At 46.8% G+C, this 13197-nt stretch overlaps 1 protein-coding gene across 2 annotated transcripts in view; it reads left to right on the forward strand.

The window, feature by feature from the left end:
- Positions 1–10460, forward strand: part of LOC120980494 — a 61200-nt gene extending 50740 nt beyond the window's left edge. The window contains exons 8-13 of one of the 2 annotated variants that reach the window (XM_040409629.1): positions 599–898; positions 3784–4089; positions 4661–4975; positions 6228–6272; positions 8334–8367; positions 9396–10460. In XM_040409629.1, coding sequence (XP_040265563.1) covers positions 599–898; positions 3784–4089; positions 4661–4975; positions 6228–6272; positions 8334–8367; positions 9396–9714 — 1319 coding nt within the window. In that variant the 3' untranslated portion in view covers positions 9715–10460. The remainder of the gene's footprint in view (positions 1–598; positions 899–3783; positions 4090–4660; positions 4976–6227; positions 6273–8333; positions 8368–9395) is intronic. The other variant, XM_040409630.1, reaches the window with a different exon arrangement.
- The last annotated feature ends 2737 nt before the right edge of the window (positions 10461–13197 follow it).

Below are 13197 nucleotides of genomic sequence, written 5' to 3' on the forward strand. Positions count from 1 at the left end.
GTATATGACACCTGTTATTCTATATCGCACATTTTTGACTCCATACTGTACTGTATGACACCTGTTATTCTATATCGCACATTGCTGACTCCATACTGTACTGTATGACACCTGTTATTCTATATCGCACATTGCTGACTCCATACTGTACTGTATATGACACCTGTTATTCTATATCGCACATTGCTGACTCCTTACTGTACAGTATATGACACCTGTTATTCTATATCGCACATTGCTGACTCCATACTGTACTGTATATGACACCTGTTATTCTATATCACACATCGCTGACTCCATACTGTACTGTATATGACACCTGTTATTCTATATCGCACATTGCTGACTCCATACTGTACTGTATATGACACCTGTTATTCTATATCGCACATTGTTGACTCCATACTGTACCGTATATGACACCTGTTATTCTATATCACACATCGCTGACTCCATACTGTACTGTATATGACACCTGTTATTCTATATCACACATCACTGACTCCTTACTGTACTGTATATGACACCTGTTATTCTATATCGCACATTACTGACTCCATACTGTACAGTATATATAATTATATTTTCCGTCTTGCAGTTTCGAAGCCCACGGTGTCTGATATTTCTTGTATTCCCCCGTCTCCTGAGCCTGGTACATCGGTGACCTTATCCTGCGATGTCAGTGACTTGTACTCTACGGACTTTACAGTTCTGTGGTTCAGAAACAATCAAAAGATATCAGAAAAGACTTTTCAGCCGGATCCAGAGTCTGGGGCGTATCGGGGAACCGTAGAGGTCAACTATCCAGTAACTGATGATTTTTACGAGCAGGAGATCCGTATGGAGCTGAATGACTCCAAACAGATTATCGAAAGAAAGTTTAGATTGACCCTGGCAGGTAATTATCAGACCAGTCCTGTACTGGGAACCGACTGGTTGTGTGTTTTGTGCTGTTAGCAGCACAATCTGAATGTTTAAAGTGGTGGTGATTATAGTCCTGGATGAATTCACTCTGCAGAGGCTCCTGTGGCGCCTGCAGCACTAGGCTCCGGGTGTAACACGTATTTTGTATCTTCTCCTCATCTTCTCTTTACTTTCCTCTTGGTTTCCTCTCAATTATCCAGATACATCAGTTACCTCTCCTGCTCCTGTCATTTCTCATGGGTAGGGCCGAAACAATTGTTCGATTTAATCAAGTAACTCGACACAAAAAATCCTCTGTTAATTTTTTGCAAATTTGGTGTCATGTGACCACGGAGAGCGAGTGAAGCGCTTGCCATTACTCACACACCGTTGTCATTCATAGTACTGCAAAGCCGATAATATCCACCGCTGTTTCCAGACTGTGTTCCCTATAGCTTCCGCTAGAAGCTTCTACTAACCCGCCAGGTTCTCTCAGCTACTGCAGCGTCTCCCACATGACCGCGTGTACCACACCCGCCAGTCACCTACCCATCCTGTACCAAAAAGCAGCGAAGCACATTCCCAGCTATCGGCCATTTCTTTGCCGGGAAATGTAGTTTCAGTGGCAACCAGTAGCGCGCGCGTCTTACTCAGAAACACTACTGTACATTGTCCGTAATGCAGAGTTTACAGAGGCGTCTGTGAGAGCGCTGTGATTGGTCGCCGCTCTGTAGAGGCTGTGCGGAGGCGCGTACATTGTATGTGAGCGCTGCAATACAGAGCAACCCAGATAATACAGCGTGGTCTGTGCCTGGTACACAGATATACAGCGTGGTCTGTGCCTAGTACACAGATATACAGCGTGGTCTGTGCCTGGTACACAGATATACAGCGTGGTCTGTGCCTGGTACACAGATAATACAGCGTGGTCTGTGCCTGGTACACAGATATACAGCGTGGTCTGTGCCTGGTACACAGATATACAGCGTGGTCTGTGCCTGGTACACAGATATACAGCGTGGTCTGTGCCTGGTACACAGATATACAGGGTGGTCTGTGCCTGGTACACAGATATACAGCGTGGTCTGTGCCTGGTACACAGATATACAGCGTGGTCTGTGCCTGGTACACAGATATACAGCGTGGTCTGTGCCTGGTACACAGATATACAGCGTGGTCTGTGCCTGGTACACAGATATACAGCGTGGTCTGTGCCTGGTACACAGATATACAGCGTGGTCTGTGCCTGGTACACAGATATACAGCGTGGTCTGTGCCTGGTACACAGATATACAGCGTGGTCTGTGCCTGGTACACAGATATACAGCGTGGTCTGTGCCTGGTACACAGATATACAGCGTGGTCTGTGCCTGGTACACAGATATACAGCGTGGTCTGTGCCTGGTACACAGATATACAGCGTGGTCTGTGCCTGGTACACAGATATACAGCAGAGATGAGCGAATTTCATATTTTGAAATTCATTCACGATTCGTTTACTGGTAAAAGGTGAATTGCGTTATGGATTCCAATACCGTGGACCATAACGCAATTCTATGACGGAATGCATAATTCATTCATTTTATGCACTTATATAGCGCTACTATATTCCACAGCGCTTTACAGACATCAGCATCCAACTGTCCCCAATGGGGCTCACAATCTAAGGTCCCGATCAGTCTGTTTTTGGAATGTGGGAGGAACCCAGGCAAACACGGGGAGAACATACAAACTCCATGCAGATGTTGCCCTTTGTCAGATTCGAACCCTGGACCCCAGCGCTGCAAGGCACCAGTGCTAACCGCTGAGCCACCATGCCGCTTCCGTAATAATAGAAGATCTATGGGATCTAGGCCGGCACCCTGCAAAACGGATCCGTCCAGTTTCCGTTATGCAGGAGAGTCCTCTCTTTTTACCAGTAAATGAAGTGTGAATGAATTTCATAACCTGAAATTCGCTCATCTCTAATATACAGCGCTGTCTGTGAGGAACAACCTAACTACTGGGATGTGAAGGGTTACTGTTCATTATAAGAGTTGTTTTGCATCATAATTATAAAGGGGCCCTAGACTTTGTATCTAGCCTGATGGCACGAGGAAGGGGGGCAGCTGATGGCACAGGGAAGGGGGGCAGCTGATGGCACTGGGGGGGGGGGGGCAGCTGATTGCACTGGGGGGGAAGCAGCTGATGGCACGGGGGGGCAGCTGATGGCACTGGGGGGGGGCAGCTGATGGCACTGTAGGGGGGGCAGCTGATGGCACTGTAGGGGGGGCAGCTGATGGCACTGTAGGGGGGGCAGCTGATGGCACTGTAGGGGGGGCAGCTGATGGCACTGGGGGGGGCAGCTGATGGCACTGGAGGGGGGAGCTGATGGCACTGGGGGGGGGCAGCTGATGGCACTGGGGGGAGGCTGATGGCACTGGGGGGAGGCTGATGGCACTGGGGGGAGGCTGATGGCACTGGGGGGGGGGCTGATGTCACTCTAGGCGGGAGCTGATGGTACAAGGGGGGGCAGCTGATGGTACAAGGGGGGGCAGCTGATAATACTGGGGGGGGGGAGCCTGAAGGCAGGGGGGTCTGATGATGGCATTGGGGGGGTCTGATTGGTTTTTATAAAGGAAAACATTTCAATTGTTTTTTTTCTTATTAGAGTACTCTATTAATCGTTGGATTAATCGGTAGAATACTTGATTACAAAAATAATCAATAGCTGCAGCCCTAATCATGGGGACAATCTGCGGCCGTATCCCGCTGGAGTCCAGACATCTTGTGAGCCAATAGTCAGTGACCCTTGTAATCTGACAGGAGGGGGTCTAGGCCGGCACCCCGTAAAACCTGCATATAACATTCATTTACTGTACAATTAAAATGTCTTCTCAGGATCCCCAGTCCTTAGTGACATCACCAGCGAGCCCAGTGACCCCAGATACGGCCAGTCTGTGACTCTGCGCTGCAAGGTGACCAACGCAAACCCGAAAGATGTAGAGGTGAAGTGGTTAAAGAGCGATAAACCCCTGGAGAGCGGACAAGGAGTAGCGAAGCAAATCCCTGAGGAGGACGGGTCCGTATCCTGCTCCCTGCAGATCACGGCTACAGCCCTGGACTGCGCCAAAGCGTACACCTGCTCTGTGAAGCCCAAGAACATGACAGCGACGCTCAGGAAGACCCATTATATAAAGCTCCCGGGTAAGAAACTACTCTGAGACTAAATCAGTAAATTATATAAAAATGTGCCTTCTGTAAAGTGGAAACCCTGTGACCATATAAAAGGTACAATAAAGGCCACTCCACCTGCAGGCAGCACTCCTGGAGATCTGAAGGAGGCCAAACATATTGGAAAGAGTAGGGCAGATCAGGAGATGCAAGCGCCACTTATCTCAAGAAGTTGTGAGAAATCTGATCATGTACTATATAAAGAGCGGAGATAAGCAGCGAGGACCCGAGGAGAAAATGTGTGCGGTCCAGCAGATAACCACTGGACGGGACATCTGCTGGATCCCGACATCTGCACTGATGAAATATCTGACTCTGACGGCCTCCGTTCCTCTATGGTTGTAGCTGGAAGCAGTTATAGTAGGTTTACCTTCTTAATGAGACTAATTACTTCCATCCAAAGAAACCCCCCCCCCCCCCCCCAGGAGTGTCAATGGCAGCTCCGACTGTCGGGGTATTGGGATCTGCACGGCCGGCTTGTGATGTCTCCTCGCTGCAGGTGCACAGGTGAACGCATTAATCTTGCTCTCTTTGTTTCTTGCAGATAAAGCACCAAAGTTTTCAGACATAAATGTGCAGCCGGAGAGACCTGTCGCAGGGAAGGAAGCCACATTCACAGTGACCATATTTGGATTCACACCAGACATTCGGGTGAAATGGTATAAAGGGTTCGACCCGTTTCCCAGCGACTTTGTCACCACATCAGATCCACAGATTGGAAAGGACTCTCTATGCACTTGTTCCAGCAGCCTGAGGTTCACTCCCCAGGACAAAGACCATGGGGCGGTCATCCGCTGTGAGGTGGCACATTCTGTCACTAAGAAATTATATGAGCAGATGTGCACCCTGCGCCTCTCAGGTAAGTGCACTCTGATTTCACAAACACACACATGGTGTAAGAGTGCACCGTGTGTTCACATTGATTGTGCTCTCAGGTGAACATACAGTTTCTGGGTTTGGGGTGGCCCCAATGCTACACTGGTTCCCCTGGACACCGTTGAGGCGTCACCACATGTTGCTGCTCTCCAGGAGGGATGGAAAGGCGTGGTGCGCCCCAATGGGAAAGAAGTCCAGAGAGTCGGGGTCTGCAGTAACCAGGGGGCTTCTTAACTGGAGGAATTCAGGTGCAAAACAATACAGGCGAGGCATAGGGCTGGCTTCTCCAGTCTCCTCCCTGAGACGAGGCATAGGGCTGGCTTCTCCAGTCTCCTCCCTGAGACGAGGCATAGGGCTGGCTTCTCCAGTCTCCTCCCTGAGACGAGGCATAGGGCTGGCTTCTCCAGTCTCCTCCCTGAGACGAGGCATAGGGCTGGCTTCTCCAGTCTCCTCCCTGAGACGAGGCATAGGGCTGGCTTCTCCAGTCTCCTCCCTGAGACGAGGCATAGGGCCGGCTTCTCCAGTCTCCTCCCTGAGACGAGGCATAGGGCCGGCTTCTCCAGTCTCCTCCCTGACAGAAGAAGGGTTTGATGCGGAGGAAAGGCCTGAGCGAGCTGTCCCTCTCTCTCTCAGAAGGCTGGTATCCTGGTCAAACGCTGGAGGCCCACAGTCTGTAGCTCAGTAGTCCAGGTGGCTCCTTGGTCACAGGGCTCGTGACCCATGGTCTGTGGCTCAGTGTCCCCATCTCAGCGTCTTCTTCTGTTCCCTCATGCAGTCTGGCAGAGTCTCACTTACTAAACAGTAGTCCCTATCTGCAGAACATTAGGGGCTCTGACTGTTCTCCTTAAATATGGTTGCTAGCTGAACAAGAACCTTTAAGTGGTAGCACTGTCAGACTGGGATGCCTAGGGCCCACCAATAAAAACTCATTCTGGGGGCCCACTGTACAGTGAAATGCAAATATTACCTGCCCACCCAGAGGCAGACAGCAACAAGACGCTACAACAGGGGTAGGCAACCTCCGGCACTCCACTGTTGTAAAACTACAACTCCCAGCATGCATACCTGCTCTGCTCTTCTAAGAAATATCATAGGAATTAATGGAGCATGCTGGCAATTCTAGTTTCACAACAGCTGGAGTGCCGAAGGTTGCTGACCCCTGCGCTACAAGATGATTGATTATGAGGGTCCCATGTACAGTAGCTCTTCTCACACACTGATCTTTCTGTCAATAGGAAGGACCTCCGGTGGAAATCTGCCTCTCTCCACACCACACTCAGGTAAGTGGCAGTATTGTGGAGACAGTCATTCAGGTGTCACATATTGGTAAAATCCACCCGCAAATGTATGGGCTCCGGCGAGGTGAAACTCGCAAGACTTCGGTGAATAACTTCGTACTTATTTTTTTTCAGCCTAAGGCTACATGCACACGACCGTATGTGTTTTGCGGTCCGCAAAAAAAACGGATGATGTTCCGTATGGCATCCGTTTTTTTTGCGGATCCATTGTAATAATGCCTATCCTTGTCCGCAAACTAGAAAAAAATAGGACATGCACTATTTTTTTGGCGGGGCAACGAAATGGACATACTGATGCGGACAGCACACGGTGTGCTGTCTGTTTTTTTTTTTTTGCGGACCCGTTGAAATGAATGGGTCCGCATCCTATCCACAAAAAAAAAAAAAATGGCACGGACACAAACAACGTTCGTGTGCATTTAGCCTAATACTGAATTCTACAATTGATATTCTAGATTCTTCTTACATGTACACAAGCCACAATGGCCACTGAAATAACCTGAAACTGGCAAAAGTTCTAAATAAAATGATGCTGAAAATCAGATATTGCTTTTGAGTTGTGGTTCAATAGAAACTGACAAAAAAAACTAATGGAACTGGCCGGGGCAAAAATGATGGTTCCCCTAGAAAAGACTGAAAATAATGCAGCCATACGGACAATTAAAGTGAGTTGTGTCCTGTAATTACATCACAGGTGTCTTCAGACTCGTAATCCGTCTGTCTGCCTATATAGAGGGGAAAAGTAGTCACTGTGCTGTTTAGTACTGTTTAGTATTATGGCGGGTACCGCACTGAACATGGACCAAAGAAAGCTACGGAGAGGAGATTAGAAAGAGAATTATAGGCAGACATGTTAAAGGTAAAGGCTATTAGACCATCTCCAAACAGCTTGATGTTCCTGTTACTACAGTGGCACATATTCAAAAATTTAAGGTCTACGGGACTGTAGCCAACCTCCCTGGACGTGGCCACAAGAGGAAAATTGATGTCAAATTGAAGAGATGGATAATACAAATGGTAAACAAAGAGCCCAGATTCCAGGAGATTGGAGGTGAACTCCAAGGTCAAGCTGCATCACTGTCCTATCGCACCATCCGTCACAGTTGTAGCCAAAGTGGATTTAATGAAGACGACCGAGGAGGAAACCACTGTTTAAAGCAAATCATAAAAAGCTGGGATTTGCCAAAATGCATATTGACAAGCCACAAAGCTTTTGGGAGAATGTCCTTTGGACAAATTAGGCAAAACTGGAGCTTTTTGGCAAGTCACATCAGATCTATGTTCACAGACGTAAAAAATTAAGCATAGAAGGAAAAGAAGATTGTACCTACTGTGGACCATGGAGGAGGCTCGGGGGTGTTTTGCGTCTGCATCTGGTACAAGGTGTCTTGAATCTGTGCAGGGTACAATGAAATCTCAAGACTACCAAGGCACCCTGGAGCGAAATGTACTGCCCAGTGTCAGAAAGCCTGGTCTTGGCCGCAGGTCATGGGTCCTCCAACCAATAATGACCCAAAACACAGCTAAAAACATCCAAGAACGGCTGAGAACAAAGCGCTAGACTATTGTAAGTGGCCTCTATGAGCCCGGATCTAAATCCTATTGAAGTTCTGTGGAAGTAGATGAAACCTGCCGTCTGGAGAAGGCACCTTCACACCTGAGACATCTGGATCCGTCTGCTCTGAAGGAGTGGCCATAATACATGTGGACGGTGGCAGAAGTCTCATTGAGAGTCACAGGAATCGCTCGATTGCAGGGATTCCCTCAATAGGTTCTGAAACGTAATATTATAAGGCAAGAGTTCCATCATTGGTGTCCAGGCCGCTGTCATTAGTGTGTTTTTATAAGTGTTCAAATTCAGAAGCGACGTCTGGTTTCCATTCGCTGATTTTCAGGAAATGTTATTTATTTGTTAATTTTATCAGTTTCTGGTTATTTCAGTGACCATTGTGGGGGTTTCTTTCTTTAACGGAAGGTACCATCAATTTCGTCCACATGTGTAAGATACATAGAATGCATTAATATATATCTGCATGCTTACAGGTTGTCAAGACCTCCTTCTGCTCCCTCGTCGCCCCCTTCTTCCCGTGACTTAATCATGTGTTCTCAATCTTGGCAGCCGGGGGGTTATACAGGCCTGCCATGTTCGGACTTCTATTCCAAAATGATAAAACCTGTATAAACCTGGTATCGCTGTAATCTCGCTGAGCTGCAGAATAGATCTTCATGTCATTTTCACTGCTTAGTGAACACTGTAAAAATAAACCCTCCACAGATGTCAGATTGCAGGGTGTTTTCTATTCCATCCTACAAATTATATATTTTGCAATAATGAGATGTCAAAAGGAACATAAGAAAAAAAAGTTATACGTCTTGGAAGGCAAATTGGCTAGGTCCTAAAGGGGTTAACACATTCCATGCATCCTGCATAGTGCGGAAAGCTGGGACATCTTGAATGTGAGCTGCAGCTACAAGCGGATGATAAGAGAGCCTGGTGCAGCGTTCCGTCCTGGCAATGAACTTGGAGAGCGCCGAGTATCAGTCAGACTTGGAGCATTAACGTTCCGCTCTATGAATGTTGTCAGATCAGGGCTGGAGACATTTGGGTTCTGAGAAGTTACTACAAGACCCTCTGCATCAGGTACACAACCAGCATGGCGCGAGGCCCAGTCGACGCCTGACTGGTGGGTACTAATCGGACTATTACAGGGCTGATTGCTTTGTTCTGTATGGCGTTTAATTGTAGTAAATACGTTGATTTCTAACACAGTTGAGTTAGGTCTACTAGACACGAGGTAACATACACAATATCTTCTGAATTATCCGGCAATACAATTGATGAATTCCTGATCTGGCAGCGTCTGATCTCTCAGGACGTTACTGTGATATTTGGGTTGTCCAAAGAGTCCGTTTACGTATTCAGTTGTTCCCCCATTCTCTCCTGGCCCCTCAGGGTTGTCACCGGGATTTCCTACAGGCACAGGATGAACTTGTCTCATGGATTTATACTTATTGGGGATTCTCTGATGTTAGTGGAGAAGGCTATGTAATAGTGACTCCGAGACCAGGAGATGAAGCAGCAGAATTTATTGTCCATTATCTTCTTCTCCCCACAGGACATCTAAAGCCTCCACTGAAAACCAATGGCATTCAGTGCCTGACGGAGAATCCCCGGGTGGGAGGTAAAGTCACACTCACATGTTATGTTGATGGATGTGACGCAGATCATTCGGAGTTCTCCTGGAGGAAAGGATTGTTTCCTATCGACAGTGGCATAGAGAACCGGACTCTAGAGGACGGATCTGGCAGCTTTTCCACAGTCACCTTTACAGCCCAAGAGACAGACCGAGACTGCACAATGATATGTGAGGTGAATTATAATTTCCAGATACAAGAGGAACATTTCACACTGAAGCTTCAATAAGGATCTACAGGAATCAATGGGAGCGAGACTCCTCGATGTCTACAGTCCTGGGGTAATAAGAGCGAGCACAGACTCCTCGATGTCTACAGTCCTGGGGTAATAGGAACGAGCACAGACTCATTGATGTCTACAGTCCTGGGGTAATAGGAGCGAGCACAGACTCCTCGATGTCTACAGTCCTGGGGTAATAGGAGCGAGCACAGACTCCTCGATGTCTACAGTCCTGGGGTAATAGGAGCGAGCACAGACTCATTGATGTCTACAGTCCTGGGGTAATAGGAACGAGCACAGACTCCTCGATGTCTACAGTCCTGGGGTAATAGGAACGAGCACAGACTCATTGATGTCTACAGTCCTGGGGTAATAAGAACGAGCACAGACTCCTTGATGTCTACAGTCCTGGGGTAATAGGAGCGAGCACAGACTCCTCGATCTCTACAGTCCTGGGGTAATAGGAGCGAGCACAGACTCCTCGATGTCTACAGTCCTGGGGTAATAGGAGCGAGCACAGACTCCTCGATGTCTACAGTCCTGGGGTAATAGGAGCGAGCACAGACTCCTCGATCTCTACAGTCCTGGGGTAATAGGAACGAGCACAGACTCATTGATGTCTACAGTCCTGGGGTAATAGGAACGAGCACAGACTCATTGATGTCTACAGTCCTGGGGTAATAGGAACGAGCACAGACTCCTCGATGTCTACAGTCCTGGGGTAATAGGAGCGAGCACAGACTCCTCGATGTCTACAGTCCTGGGGTAATAGGAGCGAGCACAGTTTTATTGATGTCTACAGTGCTGAGTGCAGTACCCCAGTTATGGGAACTACAAATGAACACCTTGTCATTGTTTCCTATGGCTAGCTTTCCATGTTCCGTTCCTATTTAAGAAATGTCCTTGCTAAGTATTGCATTTCTGCAACTGTTAACCTATATTGCATTTGATGCTATGTACCTGGTTTCCAGCAGGTGGCGTAGGTCTGGCAGAGTCCTAGAGACAAGAATGGAACCAACCATTCCATTCTTTTTCCCCCTTTGGGCAGAAGTGGGCTTTCCTGCTTCCCACCAAGGGAGGGTTTTTCTGGAAGCTGTGGTTAGTTGAAGTTGGAGTCCTAAGGGACAAGACATGGCACAGCAAGCGGAGTGTTTCCCCCTCTCCTGCTGCAGGAGCCCAGCAAGCAGCTCCTAGAGCACCATGCCCCTTGTTTTCGACTGAACTATAGATTTTATTTACATGAGAGGGAAAACGGGCAAGAGACACCCTACTCAATGAGCAAAGAACAGACTTGGGATACCAAGAGAAGCATTTGGACCAATTTCCACCACATTTCACCCTGCTGGTACCAAGTGGAGTGAATTCCAACTAGGTAAAGAAACCTTTTTGTATTACCAAGTTCATTCAGTAAGGAGGGGGGTGCTATCTCACCCTCGCCCGAAAAGTACTTGATTCAACGAGTCTGTGGAAAAGCAAAAGAAGTATTAATAACTATCCTATAAATTAATAAAAACATCACATTGTCTATTCAACAACTTGTGACAAAAAATAAAAACTTCCATGAACTCACTATGCCCATCAGCGAATACCTTGGGGTATCTTCTTTCCCAAATGGGGTCACTTGTGGGGTAGTTATACTGCCCTGGCATTCTAGGGGCCCTAATGCGTGCGAAGTAGTTTGAAATCAAAATCTGTTAAAAATGGCCGGTGAAATCCGAAAGGTGCTCTTTGGAATGTGGGCCCCTTTGCCCACCTAGGCAGCAAAAAAGTGTCACAGATGTGGTATCGCCGTACTCAGGAGAAGTTGGGGAATGTGTTTTGGGGTGTCATTTTACATATAAGATACAAGATATTTATCTCACCCAGCATGGGTATATGTAAAATGACACCCCAAAACACATTGCCCAACTTCTCCTGAGTACGGCGATACCACATGTGTGACACTTTTTTGCTGCCTAGGTGGGCAAAGGGGCCCATATTCCAAAGAGCACCTTTCGGATTTCACCGGCCATTTTTTACAGATTTTGATTTCAAACTACTTTGCACGCATTAGGGCCCCTAGAATGCCAGGGCAGTATAACTACCCCACAAGTGACCCCATTTTGGAAAGAAGACACCCCAAGGTATTTCATGATGGGCATAGTGAGTTCATGGAAGTTTTTATTTTTTGTCACAAGTTAGTGGAATATGAGACTTTGTAAGGAAAAAAAAAAAAAAAAAAATTCATCATTTTCCGCTAACTTGTGACAAAAAATAAAAAGTTCTATGAACTCACTATGCCCATCAGCGAATACCTTAGGGTGTCTACTTTCCGAAATTGGGTCATTTGTGGGGTGTTTGTACTGTCTGGGCATTGTAGAACCTCAGGAAACATGACAGGTGCTCAGAAAGTCAGAGCTGCTTCAAAAAGCGGAAATTCACATTTTTGTACCATAGTTTGTAAATGCTATAACTTTTACCCAAACCATATTTTTTTTTTTTTACCCAAACATTTTTTTTTAATCATAGACATGTAGAACAATAAATTTAGAGAAAAATTTATCTATGGATGTCGTTTTTTTAAAAAAAATTTACAACTGAAAGTGAAAAATGTCATTTTATTGCAAAAAAAATCGGTAAATTTCGATTAATAACAAAAAAAGTAAAAATGTCAGCAGCAATGAAATACCACCAAATGAAAGCTCTATTAGTGAGAAGAAAAGGAGGTAAAATTCATTTGGGTGGTAAGTTGCATGACCGAGCAATAAACGGTGAAAGTAGTGTAGGTCAGAAGTGTAAAAAGTGGCCTGGTCATTAAGGGTGTTTAAGCACTGGGGGCTGAGGTGGTTAAAGGGAACCTTTCACTAGATAAAAAAATCTAAACTAAGTATATAGACATGTAGAGCGGCGCCCGGGGATAACAGTAAGTGCAGGGGGATCCCCGGGCGCCGCTCTACATGTCTGTATAGTTAGTTTAGATTTTTTAATCTAATGAAAGGTCCTCTTTAATGTCTATAGTGCTCAGGTAAATGGGAGGGAGCACAGACAGGACGCTGCATGCAGGGAGAGTGTTAGGCTTTTATTATTTTAAAAAAAACTGTTCTGGCGACCTGTAGGCATTACTGATCGGTGCAATACAGCTCCTTACCACCAGTGACACGGAAATACAATAGTTAATCCGTCTGTTAATTGTGTCGCTGACACATACCTATATTTGGGTCCGCCAAAACCATTTTTTTCTGTTGTCACACGAAAATACAATAGTTAAAAGGTCTGTTATTTGTGAGTATGAGGGCGTGGGAAGACCACCACAGCACGGCTCTGATGACGAAACACACATGCCAACTGCTGCGATTTTCTGCATTGTGCAGACCAGCCAGGAGGGCAGGGGTGAGGAGTGGGTGGAAGATTATCCGGAGTATGATGAGGTTCTAGACCTCACATGGCATCCAAGCCATGCCAGTGACGTGTGCAGTATGGAGGAAGAGGTGGGGGTCACGCAGGGCCAGCAAG

Source organism: Bufo bufo, chromosome 10, assembly GCF_905171765.1.
Source record: "Bufo bufo chromosome 10, aBufBuf1.1, whole genome shotgun sequence".
Lineage (NCBI taxonomy): Eukaryota > Metazoa > Chordata > Amphibia > Anura > Bufonidae > Bufo > Bufo bufo.